Source organism: Lepisma saccharinum, chromosome 25 (genome assembly GCF_977018435.1).
Source record: "Lepisma saccharinum chromosome 25, izLepSacc3.1, whole genome shotgun sequence".
NCBI lineage: Eukaryota > Metazoa > Arthropoda > Insecta > Zygentoma > Lepismatidae > Lepisma > Lepisma saccharinum.
Genome location: NC_139253.1, coordinates 53,856,281 through 53,879,935, shown reverse-complemented (window position 1 = coordinate 53,879,935; position 23,655 = coordinate 53,856,281). Strand labels below are relative to the sequence as shown.

Below are 23,655 nucleotides of genomic sequence, written 5' to 3'. Positions count from 1 at the left end.
GGATATAGTGCTTCACTTTGTCTGGAACACGTTCTTGTGAATTGCAGTTGGAATTGTTGATAATTGTTAGCAGTTTCTTACTGCTACACTGAACCTCCAGTTGATCAAAGGTTTTTCATTCTTAGACCTGTTTTCCGGATTTTCACATACTGTATGTCGTGAGGGAGCTGAACTCTCATCATGAAATCCTCTACTGCTGCAGCTATCGAGTTAATGAAATGAGTTTCAATCACAGTTCACAAAATAAAAGTTTCTCGCCAAAAAATATTTTGTGTTTGACACTACGCTCTCGTTTATCAGTGGCCATGACTACTAAGAAACCAAATTTATCATCAAATTTCTTAAATGTGTTGCATACGTTCTGGATATATTTATTAGTTACAGTGCTTAGAGTCAGCAAAATTGCAATGGATACTTTTCGCATTCGGCAGTTACTTTCTACACAATGCTTACCAAACCATACAGCCGAATTTTTACATTGTATCCACATTTCTTCATTCAACGCAAGTAAACTCCTACCTGAGAGTTTTTTTTTCTTTATTCTTCTTCAGAACATGAAAATTCTAGTGTATAAATACATCGAAACCTGCAGATATTATGTTATGAAATTTGACAATCTGGATTAAGTTTGAGTTTGTTTTTAAGTCCGCTTTATGCACTGAAAGGCTAATTGGGACTGGATCACTATGTGCCTATACCGGGTATCGAACCCGGGACCAGCCTGAATTATGATTTCTTTTGCGTTTAAGAGGTAACCTACTGAGAAGGTATCAAAATGTCAACCTCTCTTCCAACAGCACACCCTTCCCCAAGAGCGTACTGGTAATTCCGTCACCTTGTAATGAAGGGGTCCCGATTCGATACCCCACGAGACATATAATATTTCGGGTCCCACTTTAAATTGTATGCTCAGTCCTGATTAAAATATCTGTGCATAAACTCAAACTCAAAGCTACCCAGACTGGAAAATCAAATTTATAATTCTAATCTCATCTTGCAGCTGAATTTCGATGCTTGTGTTTATTTGTATATAGAGCGACCACAAAGAAAATAACCTTCGACCAAAAGTCTTCGCGCACCTTTCCCTCCATCGGTTCAACTCGGGTCATAAATAAGCTTCATTCTGCCCCTCCCCTCCACGCGGGAGTACGGTGCACAGGAGTCGCGGGTCTGCGCAGGCTTTTTTGCTTGTGGTTCCACTATACTTATTTTTCTTTGTACTAATTCGTATCCAAATTTTTGAGGAAATGAAATTCCAAATTTTGTTTTATACGTATTACCTATCAAGTTTAGCAGTAGAGACAGAGCTCGTGCTTTACCAGCAATGAATTTAATCCAAATGTTTTGCTTTCAGTTGCCAGACGGGGTGGAGCTAACACTGAGCGAGCTGCAGGAGATGGCGTGCAGGCAGCAGCAACAGATCGACTCCCAGCACCAACTCCTGGTGGCCAAGGAGCAGCGACTCAAGTTCCTGAAGCAGCAGGAGTCGCGCCACCAGCAGATGGCGGCGGAGAACGAGCGGTTGAGGCGCCTCCGGGAGCGGATTGAGGCCCAGGAGCTGAAGCTGAGGAAGCTCAGGGCACTCAGGGGACAAGTGGACCACCAGAAATTGAGCAACTCGACCCTCAGTAAGTATCATTACCATCTCTCTTAATTTTGCGTAGTTTTTTTTCCCACTGTGCGATATAAGCTGGGGGGGGGGGGGGGGTGCTCACTCAGTGGGGTATCTGTGATTTCATTTCGGGAGGTAGTTTTTTTTTTGTTGGGGGGGGGGTGGTGGTATGCAAATTTGTATATGTTAGCAATCAGTAAACTGCCTTGCGGTTCTAAGTACCTTAAAACGTTTTGTTTTAAACCGTGTTTTAAACAACAACCGAAAAAACATGTTTTAAGCAAATGAAACGTTTAAAACATAATGCCAAGAAGACTTATTTTCTAACAATTGTGATTAATAAGGAATCTATTAATCATCCAAGGATGGACTGTGTTCCTATTATAAAGTAAACTCTTGACTAACTTAAAATATCTCTTTATGTTATTATTAAATAAAATCTCGCATGTAGGCTGTTCGAGAGGCTTCAACTAATCCACAGTTGCCAGGCCCCACTGAGTCCATATGGTATCTACTTTTTTTAATACGACATTTTTTAATGAATGCAGCTAAATATTGACATTAACGACAATGCATATTTGCAGTTGAGGAACAAGATTGTTTCATCCATGTAGTATTCAATCTTAAAAATATTTTAAACACCTGTACAAAACGTGACCCACGGGTATTCATCGCGATATGTTTCTTTGTTAATTCAATATACATTTTCAGCCACTAAACAGATTTCTATGATCAATAAACAGATACAAAACACGCAAATAACCACAAACTATCAAACATCAAGTATCAAAATGTGTTTTAAACAAGTCTGAAAAAAAAACATGTTTAAAGCACTTTGTTTCAAATGTTTTAAACATTTGTGGAAAAAATAAATCCATGTGTTTTAAACGTTTAAAACAAGTTGTTTAAAATACCTTTGTTTAAAACATGCCAACCCTGGTTCTAACCCAGGTCATCAAATCTTGTAACGTTTACACATAATTTAGAATCACTTTGCACATTTACATTCTAAGAAAACACAAATTCATATACAAATAGAGCTTTTGAACTAGTAACACCGAAAAATTGACCTAATTTATATTGCGAAGTTCACACTTAATGTATATATAGCCTACCTACAAGTTCCTTTTCCAGAAATTTGATCTTTATATTTTAAAAGCATTTCCCAACAAAACAAGCTAGATGTATATTATTTATTTTGTGTGTTTAGGAATATTGACATGCTTTTTTTCAAATTCAACAAAACGACCTAATTTCAAATGTAACTATACTCCGTGTCTAGCACATATTGCCCTTTTATAATTGTCGACCTCCGTGGCGGTCGAATCCCGGCATGGGTGTCTTTGTGTGTGTCCCTTCATCAATTTCATAATCGCTAAAAGTGGCAGGAAAGCGAAGTAAAAATAAATCAAACCAATCAAAACATTATTTATAATTAAAAATTAGGTGATAGTAGTGTTTTACCGAACAAATTTTATTGCTATCAGTGGACTCGAGGATCTAATTGTGGATTAGTGTTTAGGATTTGCCCACACTCTTCAATATTTGTTAATTTTACTGGCAGACCTAAAGTGAAAGGTTATTGCCATGTAAGGTTCTCCACAACTGGAGGTCTGTGGTTTCCCATGCCCATCTGTGCATTGAGACCTCTTCATTTAACCTATGTGAACAAACTGGTGTGCTTTAGAATCAACTTTCCTTATGTAAAAGTAGCATTCACGGACGATTAATTCCTTCTCGGCATCCAACGGAAGAAAGATTTTAATATTTCATGCAGAAATACTCATTTAATTCTCTCTCTAATTCCACCCATTGTAAGGGTTCACCGATAGTAATTGCTTTGGTCAAACAGTATGCATTAACATGCAGCGTTTGCCGTGAAAAACTTACACCGAGGTTCCAATATTTAAATTCCTTCCTCTACAAACTTTCAGGTTCCTGGAAAATAAACACTGCATGTTTTCAGCTACATTTTTTTCTTCTTTTACCTCGCCGTGGATCCCAAAGGAACTTTGCGTCAATACTCTGATTTCCACGAACTTTTAGTTGAGGTTCCCTCGGAGTTTTTTTTCTTTTACCCAGGAGCTTTATTCCTCTTTCGCGGCATCTGGGGAATTATCTGTGCTCTTTAATGTTCTTCTTGGATCAATCCTCATTTCACAGCTTACTGGGTTCAAAACATCCTAAATTGCCCACGATCGGAGTCAACCCCAAGCTAATGTAGCGATCACTTTTTTTATCGTGTGGTGGTGAGTTATGAGTTTTCCATGTGTAGATGCAAGCCCCAGGTTCGAGTCGTTGCGGAACCATTCAATTATCAAATTATTCAACCATTATTCAATTACATTATCCTTTATTGAAGGGCGAGGTTCAGCCTGTTCTGCCATTAACTCCGATTAATACAAATACAACATAATAAAGACATATAAAAACCAAACAAAGAAAATGCACACAAAAAGGACAAATACAAAAGTGAGAACAAGGGTTCGCATACACACAAGAGAAAATAAAGCAAGAAAATACACAAAGGATACACAAATGAATAAACACAATTGTGCTTAGTGCCATTTAAGTAAGACTAATACAAATTAACACGATATAGAAATATGTAAATATTTTTAATACACGAGAAAGAACAAAATACATTCAAGGATTGACGACATGTAAGGGGGGGGGGGGGAGTAAAGAGACAAAATAAGAGTAGTTGTTTTTAGGAAGTTGCTTCAGAAGTGAGAGCTACTATTCGTGACCGCTGGAACACAGATATTGTCCATTTAACAATAGATTTTTGAGTTTGTCTTTGAAGTTGTTACGATTAATGAAGGACGTTATGAAAGGAGCCGAATAGGTAAAGAATGTTTCGAAAAGCACTAGTGTGTGCTTTGGAAGCTCAAGTTTTAATTTTCCCCCTTGTATGATCATATATTTCCCTTCTGAGTTTTAATTTCTGGAACAGGTTTTCAGGTGTTGTTTGCAAAAGACTATGAATAAAGCAACACAGATGGAGTTTTCGACGTCGGACTATGTTCGACATTTTGTTTGCTTTAAGGATTGGGAGGATATGGTCATATTTTTTTATGCGGTGTTCGAAATGGAAACAGGAATTTTGGACTTTCTCAATATTTATTTTGTTTCGCACAGATAGATTTTATCCGTAAATTGGGTCGCAGTAGTAGTCTAGTATAGGAAACGACCTAGGCATTCTTTCAAACTGTAGATGGATCTAAGCACGACGTAAGCATTTTAGTTTGTTCTTGAACATGAAGATCTCGGTTAAGATGTTCATCTAATATTACGCCTAGATTTTTGACACTTGTTGAATAAGGGATTATAGATGTGTTTAGTTTGTTGCATATCTCGTTAGGATTTATCAGTGAGAGACTATTTCGGGAACCAATAATAGAGAAAGTTGTTTTTTGTGGGTTTATTTTTAGACCGTTAGATTTACACCAGGTATTCACGCTGGTTAAATTGTCATTGAGCTAAGCTATGATTGCATCTGGTGATTTCGATGGAAAGGGAATTTGTAGTCTGTAAAAATGAACTTTGATGTGTTTGATTACGGTAGATATGTCGGCTGTAAAAATGGTATAGAGGAGAGGGGCTAGATTGGATCAATGTGGGACTCCAGTGGCAGGGTGTCATTATGTTTTTCTTAAGGTGAGTCTATGAAACAGTCGAGGGAGGTGTAACCTAATACCGGGTCTTTGCAATGATATAGTGCTAACGCTGTCGCCTTATAAATGAGAGGTCCCGGGTTAGAAGCACATGGTGAGCCAGATCCCACTTTAGACCAGAGATGGCTATTTGACTTTGGCCTCGCGAGACCCGGCCTCCGAGTTGAAGGTCGGCCTCCGGCTTCACACGGCCTCAGCCTCCGAACTCCATCTCGGCCTCCAGCCTCACACGGCCTCAGCCTCCGAACTCCAACTCGGCCTCACAGTGCCTCAGCCTGCGGCCTCACAGGGCCTCAGTCTCCGAACTCCAACTCGGCCTCAAATGGCCTCAGCCTCGCAAGGCTTCTGGTGGCCGAGGTTGAGGCCCGGTTTCCGGAGGCTGGAGATCTCTGGTCTGAACTTACAAGAAGTTGGCCAATTTCTTTTACAGTTCATGGGAATTCTTGTGTGTTAAGAGAAGGGGCTAATGATTACCTAATATTAATAATCATGTTAGATTTAACATAGAATTTTACGAGGTATGGAACGTGTCTATATTTTAACTTGCTCCAGGAGGCACGCGACAACGACTGTACAATTTCTGGATGTGGTTTCTAGATAGTCCAGAAGTTACGGACTTCGTTTCCAGAATACACTCGAAATAACATCTGACAAAAGTAAAGCAGAGAAAAGGAACAGACTATACCCTACGCCACAGAGAGCCAAGCAAGATGCCAGATAAAGGAATGCAATCTACCCTCGAGGCCAAAAATCACCTATGGCTTGGCTGATATCAACAACTGGTAGAAGGCGAGCTTCCTTTCTGAAGGACAGAGACAATTTCACAAAGTCCCGTAGTAGAATCCATTGGAAGCGAGATGCAGATCGGATTCTGTTATCGTGTAGTGAGAGCTGTTCATTTGGTTTGCTTGCGAGGCCCAACCTCCGGCCTCTCACAGCCTCCGCCTCCGAACTCCATCTCGGCCTCCAACCTCACAGGGCCTCAGCCTCCAACCTTCAATTCGGCCTCGGCCTCACACGGCCTCAGTTCCCGGCCTCCGGCCTCACACAGCTTCGGCCTCCAACCTCACAGGGCCTCAGCCTCCAACCTTCAACTCGGCCTCCAGCCTCACACAGCCTCAGCCTCCAACTCGACCTCGGCCTCAGCCTCGCAAGGCTCCTGGAGACCGAGGCTGAGGCTGGACATCTCTGCTTTAGACTGTAGGCCCAGACCCGATTAGTCTATCTGCATAAAGTCGGCTTAAAAATAAACTTTAATTTAAGCTAATACCGTGACTTCGCAGCACTTACGCCAAGCACTTCGTCACGGCATGAACATTTGCAAGTTAGGTGGGCTTATTCTGTATTGACATGGAAATTAGTTTCTACAAATGTAAGGTATTGGTCACTATATGTTTTAGGAAGTTTGGCTTTTGAAGAAAGCTACACAATCGCGATATGCTCCATAGGTACTAATCAGAACTTTGGCATATTTCCCGGTTTATTGGTTATTGTTTTTTTCAACGTACCTTTTGGAGAAGATAATTTCCTCCATAATTAATAAGCATTTCAATCCAATTTGATGACACCCAAACAGTTATCTATGTAACACTTGTAGTTTCCAAAATAACCAAATCGAGATAACTATTTTTGAAATTGTCTTATGAACATTTTGCCTACAAAATATATTTCTACTTGTATTTGCTACGGATAGGTCGCTATAATGCCATTTCTTGTCCATTTTTTACTCCCATTGGTAGGACGGTCAGGTCCATCGAGATATTAAAATAATAACCCACTATACCAGCACCTGGCATTCCGTTCAGTCCACTAAATTGTATCTTTGTAGGGCTACCTATATTAGTTTCCGAGCAATCGACAGATATCGAATTGTTCAATTGTCAATAGTATGCCAAATGAGTGTATTTTAATCATAATACAGAAAAATTAAACGATGTTTGGCCATTGTAAAATATGACGAATATATGACAGCGTTCTCTATTTAGAACGCGTTTTTGGACATTTATGAAAAATGGTTTTAGCGATTACCCTCTCTTTTTTTTATGGAACCAGATCATGATTATTTGTACCATAATTAATTTAGGTCCTGTTAAGATAGAAATGTTGGCAGATACATGGTCTCTACGATATTATTTGTATTGTATTATCTTTGTTCCACATACGAATTATCTGATCTTGGAGGATACGTTTCCTTCTGACTTCGGAAAGTCCTATCGATTACCTCTAAAGCCATACCCAATACATATGCAAACCTCAAAGTACATGTCACCCTTCACGTGTGTTGTGTAGCCATCCTGTCCGGTTGGAGGTCACTTTAATTGGTAGTTGGGAGTTTAGCCAGGGGTCCACAACCTGCGACACGCCAACTTGCCGGGTACGCGACCGTTAACTGACCTGAGTGGCCGACTGCGTTGTTTTCTAGATTAACTGGGGTGTAGGGTTTGACCCACTCTGTTCCACGTAGTATACACCCGGGACTGCATTTTGCAGAGTAACGAGGCTCTGGCTTTGGTCTCGCAGCCAGCACAATGCTCTGTGTGACTCGTGTTGCGTGCTTGTGTTTGTAAATGACCTTTCAGCAATTTCTTCTCATCTATTACCTTGTATTTGCGATTAGCCAAAAGTGGCAGAAAAGCGAAGTAAATTATAGCAAAATCAACCAGTCTAGATTCAACTATCATTGTTCTGAGTTCGAATCCCGATCGAACATGTGGTTTTTATTAGAACTGAACCAATACCACGTTGAACTGATTGATTACATTGCTATCGATGCTTGAAAATTGTAACAATTAATAGTTGTTCTAAATATTGATAATATTATTGGGTGAACATTCCATTCATCACAGTTTTTCTTCAAATTGATTGATTGATTTAGTTTATTTTACTTCGCGTTTTGTGCCTCTTGGCTAATTTGCGAAGATGGGGATGAGTGATGAAATGATGAAAATTAACCGAAAGTGGCAGAAAAGAGACGCTAAATAACACAAATCAAGTCCAAATATGAACTTGAATTTTGCATAATTTCCAGCATAATCAGAGTTCGTGAAAGTGTCGAGCGGCATTTTTACGGATCACGCAAAACACGAAAACGCGGGAAATGTATCGACTGGTGTCTGCTCAACCCTAGTTTATATTCGTGTGTGTGGGAATGAAGCGCCGGATTCCATATGAAGAATAAACAGTAGCTCTTTCCGGAAGCATTGAAATTGTTACAAAAATCTTACTGAAAACAGCCTACTTTTAGCAACCTGTTATTACACATTGTGTTATTACGTTTCCACCATATTTGGCCTTCCCCGTGTGCCACGCGTGTCAGTGTAAAAACTTTTCCCGACAGCTCTTTTGCATCGAATGTGTGACTGAAATAATTATAGGAGGCCCGAGGCGCATCCTGGACCGCCTAACGGGCGATGGGGCTGACGCCAGGTAATTTGTGGCAGGCAATTTCCGGTGGCTCCCTGCAAAATGGCCATCCAGATAGTGTTGCAATGGACCAAAAAAAGAAGCAGCATGAAAATCTGAAGCGGAAAATTCTTCGACAAACGGTACACGCATTTGCATTATTTAGTTTTCTTTTGCCTTGCAGGAATATTCGTCTTCTTTGCAACTGTCTGTCACTTTATTTCTCCAAATGTAGCAGCGTAGCAAGAGATGTCTGTGCTTCAAAGCGAAGTTGTTTTTTCTTATTACGTACTTCCTTTCGTTAATGTAGGCTACGTTGTGAATATTTACAGCAAGAGGCTAAGGAAATAAGAAAATGTTATTAACTTGTTTTTATCTTGTGTACATTATAAAAAATTATTTGAGTAAGATTTAATCTGCAAATGTATGAATGTAGAAACGAAATTTAACTAGACAGAGTACTCGCAGTTTTAAAGTTCATTTCTTGGGGAGATTACATCACAAGAATGTTGTTAACTCATCTTATTGTTAGGTTAAAAATGTGTCATCCAAATTCAAAGTAACAAATTCTAATTATATTTATTAATCAATCTCTTGATGTTGTGCTACTCTTATGTCGGTCCCTGTCAGGTAATACACCGTTTATGAATGTATGTATTCATGTAGTGGGTCACACACATACACACAAAAGAAATCGATATTTCGATGTAATTGTCCGAGATGTACGAATTGCTCATGGCTCGCAAGTGCCCGGTTTATCATCATATGTTATTTTTTCGCCCATGTTATTCAGTAACGCTTGACTACCGAACGGTCCAGTTTTGTGCCATTAAGTCAAGCTAGGGTGGGGTAAAATTATGCCCGGTCGTTATTATTACATCAGAATAATATATTTCCATTCTTTGAAGTTCAAGAGTTTTGATGCTCGAAATTGAACATCCAAGAGCATTTACATTTACTGCATATTTCATGGTATTGTGTTTTTATAATTTTAAAATTATTCCTTAAAAAGAAGGATAACTTATTGAAAATTTTAAACTGCGGATAAAACAAACTATGATATATTACCTAAAACAAAGTATTTATAAAAGTGCGAATTAATCCGTAGGTACAGTGGGATCCATGAGTATTACCGTGCAAATTGTCCATCACCATGTTCGTGTATTTTATTTGACCCAATAGGAGCTTCAAGAATTAAAAGAAAACTTGAAACAAGCTGTTGACAACTTCTGCACCAGCATACATAAAAATCCATCGCTTAAAAACACATCGGATGTACGATAAAAATTAATGAAAATAGTCATGGACAATTTGCACGGTAATACTCAAGGATCCCACTGTACAAGATAATTTGTCAATATAATGTCAATTATTTCCATTATCTCTGAACTGCAAATCGAAACTTGATGGAGGTAAGGGATTGAATGTTAATTTTGCGTTCGAAAACAATAATCTTCCAGTTTAAATCAAAATATTTGAAGGTTCAGTACAGTGGTCGCGGGCTTCAAAACTTGAGTTCCTTCTATTTCAAATAAATTTTAAAGGTATTTGTAAACTTGATAGCATGGAGATTTTGAATGTGAATGCGGTTAAGGAAGAATTGTATATTAATGCTCTAATATTAAAAAAGAATGAAAGAAAATAACCAGTAAAACTCACCTGGAACAAGGTAAGTAGTGTCTCTGAAAAGAGAGCCTCCAAAGGGAATCTAATGGTAAGAAACCCATTTGAAGTCTGGGCGAAAGTGGAGGAATGTTATTGAAATTAAGTGGAGTGGTTAATGGAAGCAGAAGATTATATTCTGGAAGTAGGGTAAAACTGAATTATTTTGCTGATTGGGCAACAAATCGACGTTCTTTATCATACCAGGTAGTGAAAATGCTTAAGCTCTGTGTATTTGAGTTTTGAGAAAATTTTTGAGGTTTCACCGAATTGACAAGCTGCAAGCAACACGGCCACAAACTGCACACAATGGTGTGTAGTTTGTTGTCATGCTGAGAAAAGCATTCGCTGTGCAAGCAGCGGCCAACATACCGAGACGACACTGGTGAGAAAACTGCCCATTCCGAGTGACAGGCGACATGTGCAGTTTGTGATGTCATTCCGGTGCAAAAGGTTGCATTTATTTCTGAAGGTTGTTTTCCAAGTGACACGTATTGCAGTGGCTTCGGTCTGAATGTTCCCATAGGATTTCATTTTATTCTATAACAGTGACTATGAATCGTTTACTAATCTACCACGAATGTAAGTCCAAAACTACGTGGGAATTTCCAACAGTAGATAAAACTTCAGGTAGGTGCTTTGAAACAAGACGTGCGAAACTCGATGTGCATAAGTGATGATTCCTCTATGTATGCGCAGAAAAGCTAATCGGGACTGGACCTACAGTTTACAGTGAGATCCGAACCACTATGTACCTCCACCGAGTATCGATCCCAGAACCCCTCGATTGCAAGGTGACATTACCACTACGCCATCAGAGAGACATAACCCGAATACAGTCTTTCTTTTTCGTTTGAAACTTGAGCCTCGGTTGCTTAATGTTCTCTTGCATGTATTAGGCAAACTAATATTCCCATCAGCGAAAAGGGCTGCATAAGAAGATTTAGGATAACTCGCGGATATATGAATTTATAAAATAAATTGTAACAATTACCTTCGTGCAAAAGTGGAGAAATACAATTTCTACATATTTGTAGTGATATCACATAAAAATGCACATTGTATTATGTGTTTTCTAATTAAAGTTCTGCTATAACTTGTTCGTTATAATCTTAAGATTGATATTCTTATCAAATATGTGCCCTAGAAACTAGTGCAATTCCAACAGAGTTTCAAATAGAAATAAGAATGCATAACTATTGGAGCAAATAGAATGAAACATGCATATTTTATCTATGATTCGAACGTACGACCCTGAACAGATAGACTGTAGGAAGCCTGTCCAACATCAGTTCCTCTTTTTTTTAAAAAAAAATGAAAACCGGTCACTAATTATGAGACTCGTTCAGTTCATTTAAATTGTTTGGGTCAACTCCTTGATGAACAGTTCATCGTGATTTATACTGTACACGCTTTACGGTCGTGGACATGGTGCATAGAGAGACCAAACACTGTTTGGTGGGCATGTGTGTTCATTTTCCATTCCGTATTTGCTGCTATTAGCTCCAACCCGAGGTGGTAGGCAAACACTGTTTCCAAGGGAGAGGAATCGGGGGGACGGATGTGTGCCATTGACCCACACCGGCGGCAGACGCGCAATGTAGGTAATTGCTTTAGAAAGCGGTCGGCTGCCTCTTTGGAAGCTTTCTCTTTGTTTTCCGCAGGGAGAAGAAAGGAGCCCGCCTTCCCTTCCACTTGGATGCCGAAGTGTGCCTTTCCCAATGCCATGTGTCACTCACTCTGAAACTAAAAGTTTTTTTGCCTTTACGAGTTCCAATCAAATATGTTTCACCACGTTAGATGGTTCCTTCATTATGCTTTCTCCCTGACACTGGCGCCACGTGGCGGAGTGGTTAGCACAGCGCGCTACGACGCCAGGGGTCCACGGTTCGAATGCCGGCCTGGGCGTTCCTTGTGAGTGTACCAGGCGCGGCTCGTGCATAATTTTTCTGGGGGTTCACCAAAATTATGCAAAGTGGACTTATCTAAACCTTTTGAGACACTACACGCTTTGGTTCGTAGAGATAGTACTGGGAAAATTAGCAAATTTTGGCCGGTAGATTACTCACAGTTAATTTGCTTTATGTTCAGATAACAGGGACAGCACCAAGGAGTGTGTGTGTCGGGGGCGATCATTTTAATTTAAGATTTTCGTATGGTATTGTATTTAGGGGTATCTCAGAATTCAGAAAATATTCTCGCCTCAATTTTGCCTCTTCCACTCTTGCCAACTCTTTTCTGGTCCCACCACTGTCAAATAGACTATATTATTGGAACTGGATCCTGAACCTACAGTTAAAAATACAAATCTCTGCCTGCTAGAATGAGTATCAGTAATCGAACCCAAGACCCTTGATTACAAGATAATTCTTATATAACTATTCGAAAGTATATCGCTAAATCAAAGCGATTCGATTCTATTCTATGCAATATGTTAACTTCTCGCACAGCAACAACTACACACCTTCCAATACACAATCCACCTCACTCCACTCAACGTATCACCACGCCAAATATATTTCAATCACCAGCCATGCACTTCAAAACAAACTAACAAGTATGGAGACAATGACACGTAACAAAGTCAATCGCGCGCGTCCCCTCGAACACCCTCTCTTTCTAGAGTATAACTGATCGCACGAAACCCAAACAACTTTTTGGTCGTCTTCTGACGGAAGTGCGAAATGCCTTCATTGTTAGGCTAGGCTTGAATAAATAGCACATATTACATTTTTGGTCAAGCACGGTAAAGCCCCGAAAATTGTAGTGTATATATTCTAAGACAACTAAACCTAAAAAGCCTAGCTGTCAACGAAAGCATTTAGTCTGACGTAAGAAGACCAAAAGGTTGTTTAAGTCTTGTCCGATAAGCGACCCCTCGCCCTCGCGCTATTTTTGACTTTTCGGCTCCTTCCACCTGAAGTGTTTCCATCTTAAAGATGAAAACTCTGAATGTGTAGGCAAGTTGTTTTCTATCATATTTATCTTATTTGTCCCATCATCTTTACTTCTAGCTTTCGTTCGGTGTTACCTCTACATTTATATTACACCCTCTTCATTAATCTAATAAGTCTTGTAAAATATAAATAATACAAAGAGAATGCCAAATGAATTCAAATTGAAACACATAGTGCAACACTGGAAGAGAGAAGAGCGTGGTTCACTCCAGCTCGCTGGTGATCCTACGAACTGCGCATGTCCGTTTTGACGAGACGACCTTCCTGGAGTCTCAGACTGCATGTATTTTCGCCATATGTACGCGTCGAGCTTCTGCTAGCCGTCCTAAGCTTTTAGCATGGTAGGGATTGGCTTGCGGAGGTTCAGCGGAGGCTTTGCACGAAACGGAACTAGAGGGGAGCTGAGTGGCTCTGGCCCGCGGTTTCTCCTTCTCACTAAGAGAATTTGGCACTCTACGCTTATGAACTTCTCCGTTATTGTTTATTTTGTATATTACTGGAGGTTCACTGCACATTTGCGCTATACAGCCAACCGCGCCTGGAGTGTACCTTCACCAATTGCATCATATCATCACTTATCCACATCGTCGCGATTAACCAAAAGTGTCAGAAAAGCAAAGTTCAATAAATCAAACGAATCAGTTAAGTCAGCTCGTTCGTTCATTATGTTTTCTCCAACAATTAGCGATTAAAATTACCACCTGAGCGTTAGTGTCGCTTGCAATATGGCCACTGTATGTAGGATCCATCATTGTTTACGTTCAGTCAGTAGTAGGTAGTAGTAGCGTGAGGTCATGGCTCTTATGGAAGAAACGTTGAAGTTGTATTGCGAAAACGATGTGAATACCAGGAACTATAACTCAGGTGAAGCTGTGATGAGAACGATACATTTAATTATGATAGGCAAAAGTAACACAAGAAAATGCATACGCACTGCCCCTTCAAAGTATTGCTGTATCATCTACACCTCATGTACACCTGGGGCTCTCGGAAATGATTTCAAAATAAAGCAATTGATCTACACTTGAAAAGCTAGGACAGGAGAAAATTGCAAAAATGTTGTTGCATTTCGTCCTCCAAAGAGGCAGGCTGGTTTAATAATAATATAATTCACAATTTCATGACCAGGCTATCTTCACTGAAAAATGACATCGTTCTGAATAAAACAGCAATATTAGCATGTCTACTTTCTTTTTCTGGTTACATTTAAGACATTAATTCATTCTCATCATCGCACTTAATCGACTTACACCTGTTCCAAATTTCACACGTAATACATTGTTTATCTGAAAGCATTGGACAAGACGCTTCATGACTTTTCGAAAAGAAATGTTTTACTTAAAATGTACAATTTAAAAATTCACTTTCATGTAATATATAATCATGTTTAGAAAAATAAAAGTGAGCAGACTGGTGCATTCTTCTTAATTTCCGTGTCGCATTTCAGTGTTATCCCCCATGCCATTTTTGTCAATCAATTCTGTTCTCCTTGATTTATTTAGAAATTTTATTTTGTTGATTCCGCGGGGTTGAAACACATGAAAACTTTCCACTTGTTCTGACCCATAAAACGAGTTAGAGGTAAAACTGAATAGTAGACGTTACTCTCTCGTACATTCCCCATGCTTTGAACGACTTCAACACAGTAAAGTGTCCTACATACAGCAGTTCCTGAAAATCTCACCAGATGGCATATCGGGTAATTTTAATCGCGAATTCCTGCCGACCTTCATGGTTATCACAGCGCGATACGCCGCCAGGGGTTCAAGGTTCAAATCCCGGCCTGGGCTTGTGTTCTTTATGAATGTACCTTCACCAATTTCATCACTCATCCTCATCGCTGCGATTAGCAAAAAGTGGCAGACAATCACGATAAATAAAAAAAATCAAATCAAATCCAATCCAACAATTCCTCTTATCCGACACTGGCGACATCTATACTCTGTCCGCTCTAAGAACCAAATCAATGTAAACAAATACTTCTGAGAAATCCTATTGGTTGTTCGAACGGCAGCCATGCAGTAATCTTCATATAGTGCATGTGGTAAATCCATACTGCTAATCGTAGTAGCTGCATTGAAGTTGGCGGGACCTTATATTATGAGCTGCACTGCACAGCCATGATTAATGTATTCATGAAAAACTCAATACGCTGACCAAAACAGAAATTTATTTTATTTTAAAACACAGTTTAAACGCGATTTGTACTTGATACAGAGTCTGAAGAAGATCTTGCTAGAAGGTTGTTTAGTTTTTGTTTTAAAATAAAATAAATTTCTGCCTTGGTCAGCATATTGAGTTTTTCATATCATGGAAACAAGACTTAATGGTGTTATAAATGTATTCATGTGCAGAATAATACCAGAATTAACACACAGAAGTCACGTGGTTAGTTTACATAAGCTTCGTTCTTACAGTGGGTGTCAAGGGTGCCCATCCCCTCCCAAGGCCAATGGCGCATCCCCCCAAATCATTTTATGCCCCCCCAAAATCATATCATTCGCACCCTCAAGTCTTATCGTAATCCCCACAAAGTACTATTTAATTACGACAGCGTGTCTACCGGAAGTAACTTTTCCTCAGCTTTACTGAACACTATACTTGATCTGTCCCTCCTCCCTAAACAGGATTGTCGATCACTCAAGACCGCCCCTAAAATGGTTCATCATAATCCCTCCAAAATAGTTTGGATGAATACGTAATAATTGATGTCTGTTTGAATGAAATACCATGTTAAACTGTCCATATTTTTTAATTGTTCGATTTTCGAAAAACTTAAAGGTAGCACATTGATTGGTTAAATGTAGTAAATTAAATTATGTACATATGCATACAAATAGTGTTTGTGAGTGTGTTTATGAAACTCACAATTTGAGTATTTAACACAAATTGTTACACGACTTAAGATAAAGAGAGAATTCAACTTTGGCAAACCAAATAACATGCTCCAGCCATATGACCAGTTCAGTTATTGTTTCACGAGTACAGAACCCTAGCTAGAAATTCTTAAGCTCAGGGCGATTATATAATACGGTTCCTCTTTCAAAGAACTCGCCCCCACCCCCCAGTTTTCTTGGGGTAAATATAATTAATTTAGTAGCTCATAATAATTACGTGGATTTTATCTTCAGTGCAAATTTAACTTGTTTAAGTAAAATTTTCCTGTGACAAGAAGTTAGAAAAGTTAGATTCGATATATATTTTTATTCCAAATGATGCACCTGCTTTAAATTAAGGAGTATACCAACGCTAAGCATTATATTTTAAGAGCTGATGTTATTCATGAATATCGAGAATATCGCTTAGGTCTTGTAATGCAGCTATAGTATAAAACTTCACATTCACCTCAGTAAAAACACTCATTGTCGGAACACACAATTGCGAGCGAAGAGAGGAAGAAAATTTTTACATCCATTTCTTTGCAGACTTTCAAGAATATTAATTTAATGGGATGTCAATACTTTCTTAGGATCCCGAGATATTTAGTATTTTCCAGCTTATCTTTTGGCACGTTCTGGATCGAAAACGTATGTGATACGTACCATATCGCTAAATACAGTCTCCAAAATTTAATGTTTGGACTCTCTCTCCACTACAGAAATCCCTTAACAATCTTAGATTTTACACTCTGTCAAGGGCTTCCTATCTCCCCTTTAAATTTAATAATCAATCCTACCACCAAAATTTCCATGCCAATATTATACTTACTGTTGATATTGAAATTGCCTTCCCCAAGAAAATTAATTCTCAGTCTCCACGCCAGAATTTCCGCAATAGTCTAAGACAATAGAAATACATAAGAATTGGATCCCTCCTCAATATAATGCTCATTCCCCTCTAACTAAAATATCCGTCATAATCTATGACCTAGAGTTGGATAGTCCACCCCCAACGTTATTTCAGAATCCACAGAACCCACGTGTCAATTAAGGCCTAATATGTAGGGGTTGGATATTTATATTATTTGAAGGGAAAACTTCCCAAAATCTCTATGGCACAGCTTGCACCATAATCCCCCCCCCCCCCTTTTGGACATCCCTGGTGGGTGTAGAATAGTACAATGAGTAAAAGAATTCACTGTTACGCGAGTTTTCCAAATTGTAAGGTAAAGCCTATTCAACAAATCATGGCCTTGTAATCAAGGGGTCCTGGGTTCGATACCTGTGGAGGCACATAGTGGTTCGGATCCCACTTTAAACTGTAGGTCCTTACTGTGCATAAAGTGGACTTAAAACACCAACTTAATCAATCAATCAACAAATCACGCTTGATTTGATGTAAACTTCCACAATGCTTCATCGAGTACATGAAAGTAGTGTGTATTTTCCAGCTTCTACGCAACAATAATAAGAACAATAACAATTGTATGTACCTTCTTTGCTGGTAGAGCCTATGCATCGTCGACCACAGCACGACTTCAAATCCTTCGTCAACATAACGCGATTACGACGTGAGGGAAAGGTAAATCCTCTGCCGTTGTTGGGTTTCAGTGACAGGGGGGGGGGGGGTTGGTTTGGGGAGAGGATGGTCGTTGCTTTACTCCATATAGGAAACTTGGTGGTCGTGAATCGCAAGGAAAACTACAAGTAGTGCAACTACAAATATGCATTGCCGTTTAAGTTACTTGTACCTGACCCCAAAATATTGTACTAGGAAATAGAATGGTGATCCGGCTTTGTGTAACCCACTGAACGCAGGAACAAAACACTACGTTCAAGAACAGACCCTCCTTCCTCCCGTTAAAGTATTACTGACGAAGACCATTTCTCGCACAGGTAAAACAGTGGAAGGATAAAAAATCAGGTGAAACCAGGTCTAGCTCGGTTGGGAGAGAGCTATGCACGGCTCGCGTGGTCGACCCTGTCGTTTTTCGTCATTTTTTTCGTAGTTTGTGAATATTAGCATAATAAAATACCTCTTAAGTTAAATATCCTATCAGGGTATAATCATAATACGCACATAATTGCAAGAGCTTTTTTATTTAATGATCATATTGCTGAATGCGGTGACATAGTAAGCACATTGCGAATATCACAATCACTTCTGAAAGGAAACTGTTAATCAATAGTTCATTTCATAGAGCTCTATTCTTTCATATTTACCGATTTGAAATGTATCATAGACTGAATGGTATGACTTCCGTTTAAGTGAATTTTATTATGTTCATACTAGCTGATTACCCGGCGTTGCCCGGGTATTTATTTATCCCAATCTTGTATTAGTCAGGAAAATAATGAATTCTAACTATAGTGTAAAATGTAACTAATAAATGTGATCGTGAATGTCACCAATTAGCTTAGCTACTCCGAAAACTATGGATTCGACACTAATCTAGGTCATTTGGGCATTTTATTTTTCACCCCCTCCCACCCATGCCGATAGTTGATGAACTTGGAGTTGAACCGCATTGGGAGTGTCACAAAAACTATGGATTCCATTCGCAACACAGCCTGAATGTTAGACAACCCGAGAAACACTGTCGTTGTACGGATTGCATAGAGTCACAGATGTCGGTGCGGAATTTAATATCGGTGGTTCTCGATTATTTTTACATGTCACCCCCACCCCACCCCACCCCTAGGGGTGCCAGGGGTGCCTTACCCCCACAGTTTCACAGTATTTATTTCCAGGTTGCAAGTGATACGTGTACCAAATTTGGTTGAAATCACTCCAGGCGTTCGAGAGTTATTGCTGAACAAACAAACAAACGAACACACACATATACACACACATACATCCATTTTTATATATATAGAGAACATCAATTTTTATATATATAGAGAAGAGATAAGGTAATCGCAAGTGAACATACAATTTATTGTGTTTGTAGTGTTTGTATTTATTTTACGTCACTCTTCTTCCACTTTTGGCTAATCGCAACGATGAGGATGGATGATGATTTGATGAGATTAATGAAGGGGATGAATGTACACACACATGCCCTGGTCGGTACTGGAACCCGAGAAATTCGGTGGCGAGATCTGCCCCAAATGGATATCGAACCTTTGACCCTTTTCCTACAAGACGATAGCGTTATCATTATTCTCTATCCACTGCAAGAATGAAGTTAATGCGACCTACGTGTTAATTCTGGAGTGTGTTATTTTGCCCATGAATATATTGGCCGTAGCAGCATAGCTTCAATGCAGCAGCTACGTTAGGAGGTGTGGATTTATCACACGCACTACGAGGTGTGGCAATAAAGTTTCCGGATTGATTTTCTTATTTATTTCACGTTACGTCGATAAAAAAAAGCTGGGTAGGATACTGGCCTGTGGACTATCCTCTGCCTGCGCACAAACTTTTACGCACATGCCTAGAGCAGCCTGGCTGTAGCATTTGTTAGAAACGAGCCGTGCATCTCAACAACGTTTTACTGTCACAAAACTTGGGAAATCCGCCACGGAAACTTACAGTTAGTTGAGAGAAATTTGTGGGGATCAGTGTTTACTTCACACTCTAGTTTTCGAGTAGTTTAAGAAGTTTAAAGAGGATAGAGAATGCGCCGGGGCGGAGACGATCCATGATCAGGCCGCTCTTGCTGCTCTACGAAAACTCAAGTCAGTATGGAGAAGGTCGCTAAAATTGGTCGTTGATTAGGTGCCTGAAGATCAGAATGTCAGTCAGTTGTATTATAAGAATCTTAGGGACCCTTCGTGAACGGGTGACTTCATCAGGACAACGCGCTATCTGTGAAGACGTTTTTGGTAAAACACAACATTCGAGTGTTGGAATATCACCCGTACTCGCCGGACCTAGCCCCGTGCAACTTTTTTTTCTCTTTCCAAAAGTCAAGTGTGCACTAAATGGAACCCGGTTCGAGTCTGTGGACGCGGTGAAAACCAAAGCGACGCAACTCTTGAACAGCATATCAGAAAATGACCTGCAACACTGCTTCTAACAATGGAAGATCCACGTGGAGCTAATCAGGGATCGAGGAGGGACAACAACATTTCGATTGTTTGATTTTTTTTTCAATAAAAGAGTTACAGCATGAGTCCGGAAACTTTATTGCCACACCTCGTATATTCCTGCGCGGAAGATTGCTGCACAGCTGACATTCGAGCAACCAATAGGATTTCTCAAGACTTTACATGCATATGTTTACATTGACTTTGTTCTTGCGACGGACAGAGAATAGATATTGCATTTAATGTGACAGTATTACGTGCGATATTCAAATCTGTGAACAGTTCATTAAGGGTGGGGTATCGGGACTAGATGAAACTTGGCAGTTCTGTTACCTTTACTTTCAGCGATTGTTCATGAAATGTCATGAGCGGCATCATGGCATGATGTTCTCTCTTCTGATGCCATTGGTAAACTCGCCAAGCAGAAAAACTAAAAGGAAGTACGTCAACAAGACTTCAAATCCTTCGCCAGCTTAACACGATTACGACATGGCTGAAGGATAGATACACTGGCAGTTGTTGGGTTTCAGCGACGGCGTGTTATTCGGGGGGAGAAGGGGTGGGGCTGTTGGCTGGCTGCAGATATCACGCTACATGGCTGAGAATCGAATTCTGGCGTCGACCGCGAGAATTCCTTTGACAGACAGCTGAAGGAGTTTCTCGGATTGCAGTCGCCCACAGAATACGTATGCTGCTCTAGGATACAATCCCCTCGGCTCGGCGAGGAAATTTCCGGGATTACAATAGAGTCCTGGGCTGTGGCTCTGAGGAATGATTCCAATATCGATCGATCATTCTATTTTCACCAGTGACACGCTTTGGTTTCAGGAAAAAAAAAAAAAGAAGATTCCGGAGCGGTTAATATAAATCGAGTGACAGGTGAAATTAAAATTCATGGTGGCTTTTCAACAAAGATGGAAGGAACTAAATTGTGAAATGGATTGTTGTAAATTGTTGGGGCATGCATGTGGTATAATTTGTTGTTAAGTTTTGCAAATATTCAGGTATTTTTAAATAGTGTCGGCGATAAACGAAGTAGAAATGATTCATTCAAAATTCCTGAAAGAATTTAACCGCGACTATTTTCTGAACTTTTTTTAAATTTGATGTTGAGAAACTTGAAGATTAGATATACTCGTATAATTTAAATTTGATAAGCTTTCTGCACCCATGCAGCACAAATCTCCAATGGATATCCATGTCAAGATGAAACCCGTTGGTATTATGGATAACCATAGAACATCCATTATATATCCAATCTTAGGTATCCTGGATGACGCATGTGCGCAAAGCGCCAGGGATCCCGGGTTCGAATCCTGGCCTGGGCATGGATGTTTGTGAGTGTCCATTCATCAATTTGATCATATCATCACTCATCCCCATCTTCGCAAATTAGCCAAAAGTGGCACAAGAAGCGAAGTAAAATAAAGCATGTGCGCAAAGACAGGTGAAAGTTCCTTTTGCTAGGAGTCTTTGTCTGGTCCTCCACGCCAGTTTGCATTGAGGAAGTTGAGGTGTTTACATGTGGTAGATAAGAATAATGTCAAATTCAGTGCATAGTCTGCTTATCACGGATATGTAGTATGTAAATATAAAGCAATTTCGGATATGTAGATATGCGCGTGCACACGTGTATTTGTGTGTGTGTGTGTGAGAGAGAGAGAGAGAGAGAGAGGGACAGTACATGTTATAAACATATGTGTGCACGAAGTCTGTGACATGCATAAATCTAGTGAAGGAATGTTCATTATGTACCCAAAAATGTGAGAAATATCAGGACAATGTCCAAACAATGTAATTATTGTCCAGATTACTTCCAATTCTAGTCCACATATATTCTTTTCTTGTTCACAATCAAATAAAAACCGTCCAGGTAACGTCCCATTCCCGTGAACCAAGTACCACTGATGTCCAAAACATATCCACAAATGATGGACAGAATATCCATGAACACCCTTCCTGGATATCCTACGAATATTCATTGCACGATCCGATGGAAGTCTGCTGGATATTCAGACCCCTTCAGCACAGATACCCATTAGATGTACCCGTGGATATTTGTGTGCTGTGTAGGCATAATATTGTAAATAAAAGACTAAGAGCCTATTAGTTTTTTCTCGAGGAAATTAGTATGACGTCAGAAAAAATCAAAACAATTTCTATTTCTGTAAATGTGAGCGTATTTCATACGTTTAGTAACATTATTTTTTTCCAAGTAATTTTGGAAAACATTTTGGAACATTTTCCGTTCCAATATTTGAGATAGTGTTACAAAGACTGTTTCGGCGAGATGCGTATCAAATTACCAGGCATTAAATATCCCACATCACGAGACTGGCTGTGTAATTCCCCCCCCCCCCCTTAAGACTAACCTAGGGATGTGGTTATTATCAACACGTTTTTTCTGAGCTCTGGTTTCTAAATAAGTGAAATTTCAATCTCCATTTCACCTCATAAATGTTCTGTTTGATTAACATTCTCTAGGCTATCAATTTTACACCACTCCTCCCCTACTGAATCCCGATTGACGTAAATCACCACGCATTTTATGTTCCTGTCGCCAAAAAAAAGCAATATAGAAAATTTTAAAACTGCTTTGCACAACACAGGACGCGGTGCAATTTTCGTGATTGAAGTTGGTGATGCGCTTTATTGGCAGGCAATTAATTAACTGCAAAAAAGTGTAATCAGTAGTCAGGTTAATGCTTCTTCTTTAAAACTATAATAAAGTTGATGATAACAATTTTTATGGCAATTTATCAAGTTAGATAGTGCAATTGAACAGTAATTAGGCTATTTTCCATTCTGCTTGCTTGAAGGCGGACAAACCGAACTGCGTGGCAGAGTGGTTAGCACAGAGGGCGACGCCAGGGGCCCCGGATTAGAATCCCGGCCTGGATATGAGTATTCTACATCAATTTCATCGTATCATCATTTATCCTAATCGTCGCGATTAGCTAAAAGTGAAAGAGAAGCGATGATAAATAACAAAACTCAAATCAAATTGAAGGTGAAACCTTCGGTGACGAGTCATGTGTCGACCATTGTCTACCGAGACGAAAAATGTATACACATGTACTATTATACTAGTGGAGCTATTCTACATAAGTTTAGAATGTGTAAATCAGGACTAGGCAACTCACCTTAGTTGTCAAGGTGTGCACGTGTGAAAATTAGAGCGAGCGAACCACGTTACTGGAGCTTTGTAAGAGGGCGGCACGGAGGGAGTAGCGTTGCCGGTGACACGCACGAAATATGTGGAAGTTGATAGGAAGTTACACACTTGTCAAAGTTGCTGAAATAATCTGTACTTTTGATTGATTGATTTGGTGTTTTAAGCCCACTTTATGCACAGTAAGGCTAATCGGGACTGGACCTACAGTTTAAAGTGGGATCCGAACCAACCACTGTGTGCCTCCACCGGTCTTCGAACC

At 39.7% G+C, this 23,655-nt stretch overlaps 1 protein-coding gene across 3 annotated transcripts in view; it reads left to right on the top strand.

Moving 5' to 3' along the window:
• Window positions 1-23,655, top strand: part of ASPP (Ankyrin-repeat, SH3-domain, and Proline-rich-region containing Protein) — a 343,639-nt gene that overhangs the window by 262,485 nt on the left and 57,499 nt on the right. For all 3 annotated transcript variants that reach the window (XM_083111931.1, XM_083111930.1, XM_083111928.1), the window contains one exon: window positions 1,355-1,628. In XM_083111931.1, the coding sequence (XP_082968057.1) occupies window positions 1,355-1,628 (274 nt within the window). The remainder of the gene's footprint in view (window positions 1-1,354; window positions 1,629-23,655) is intronic.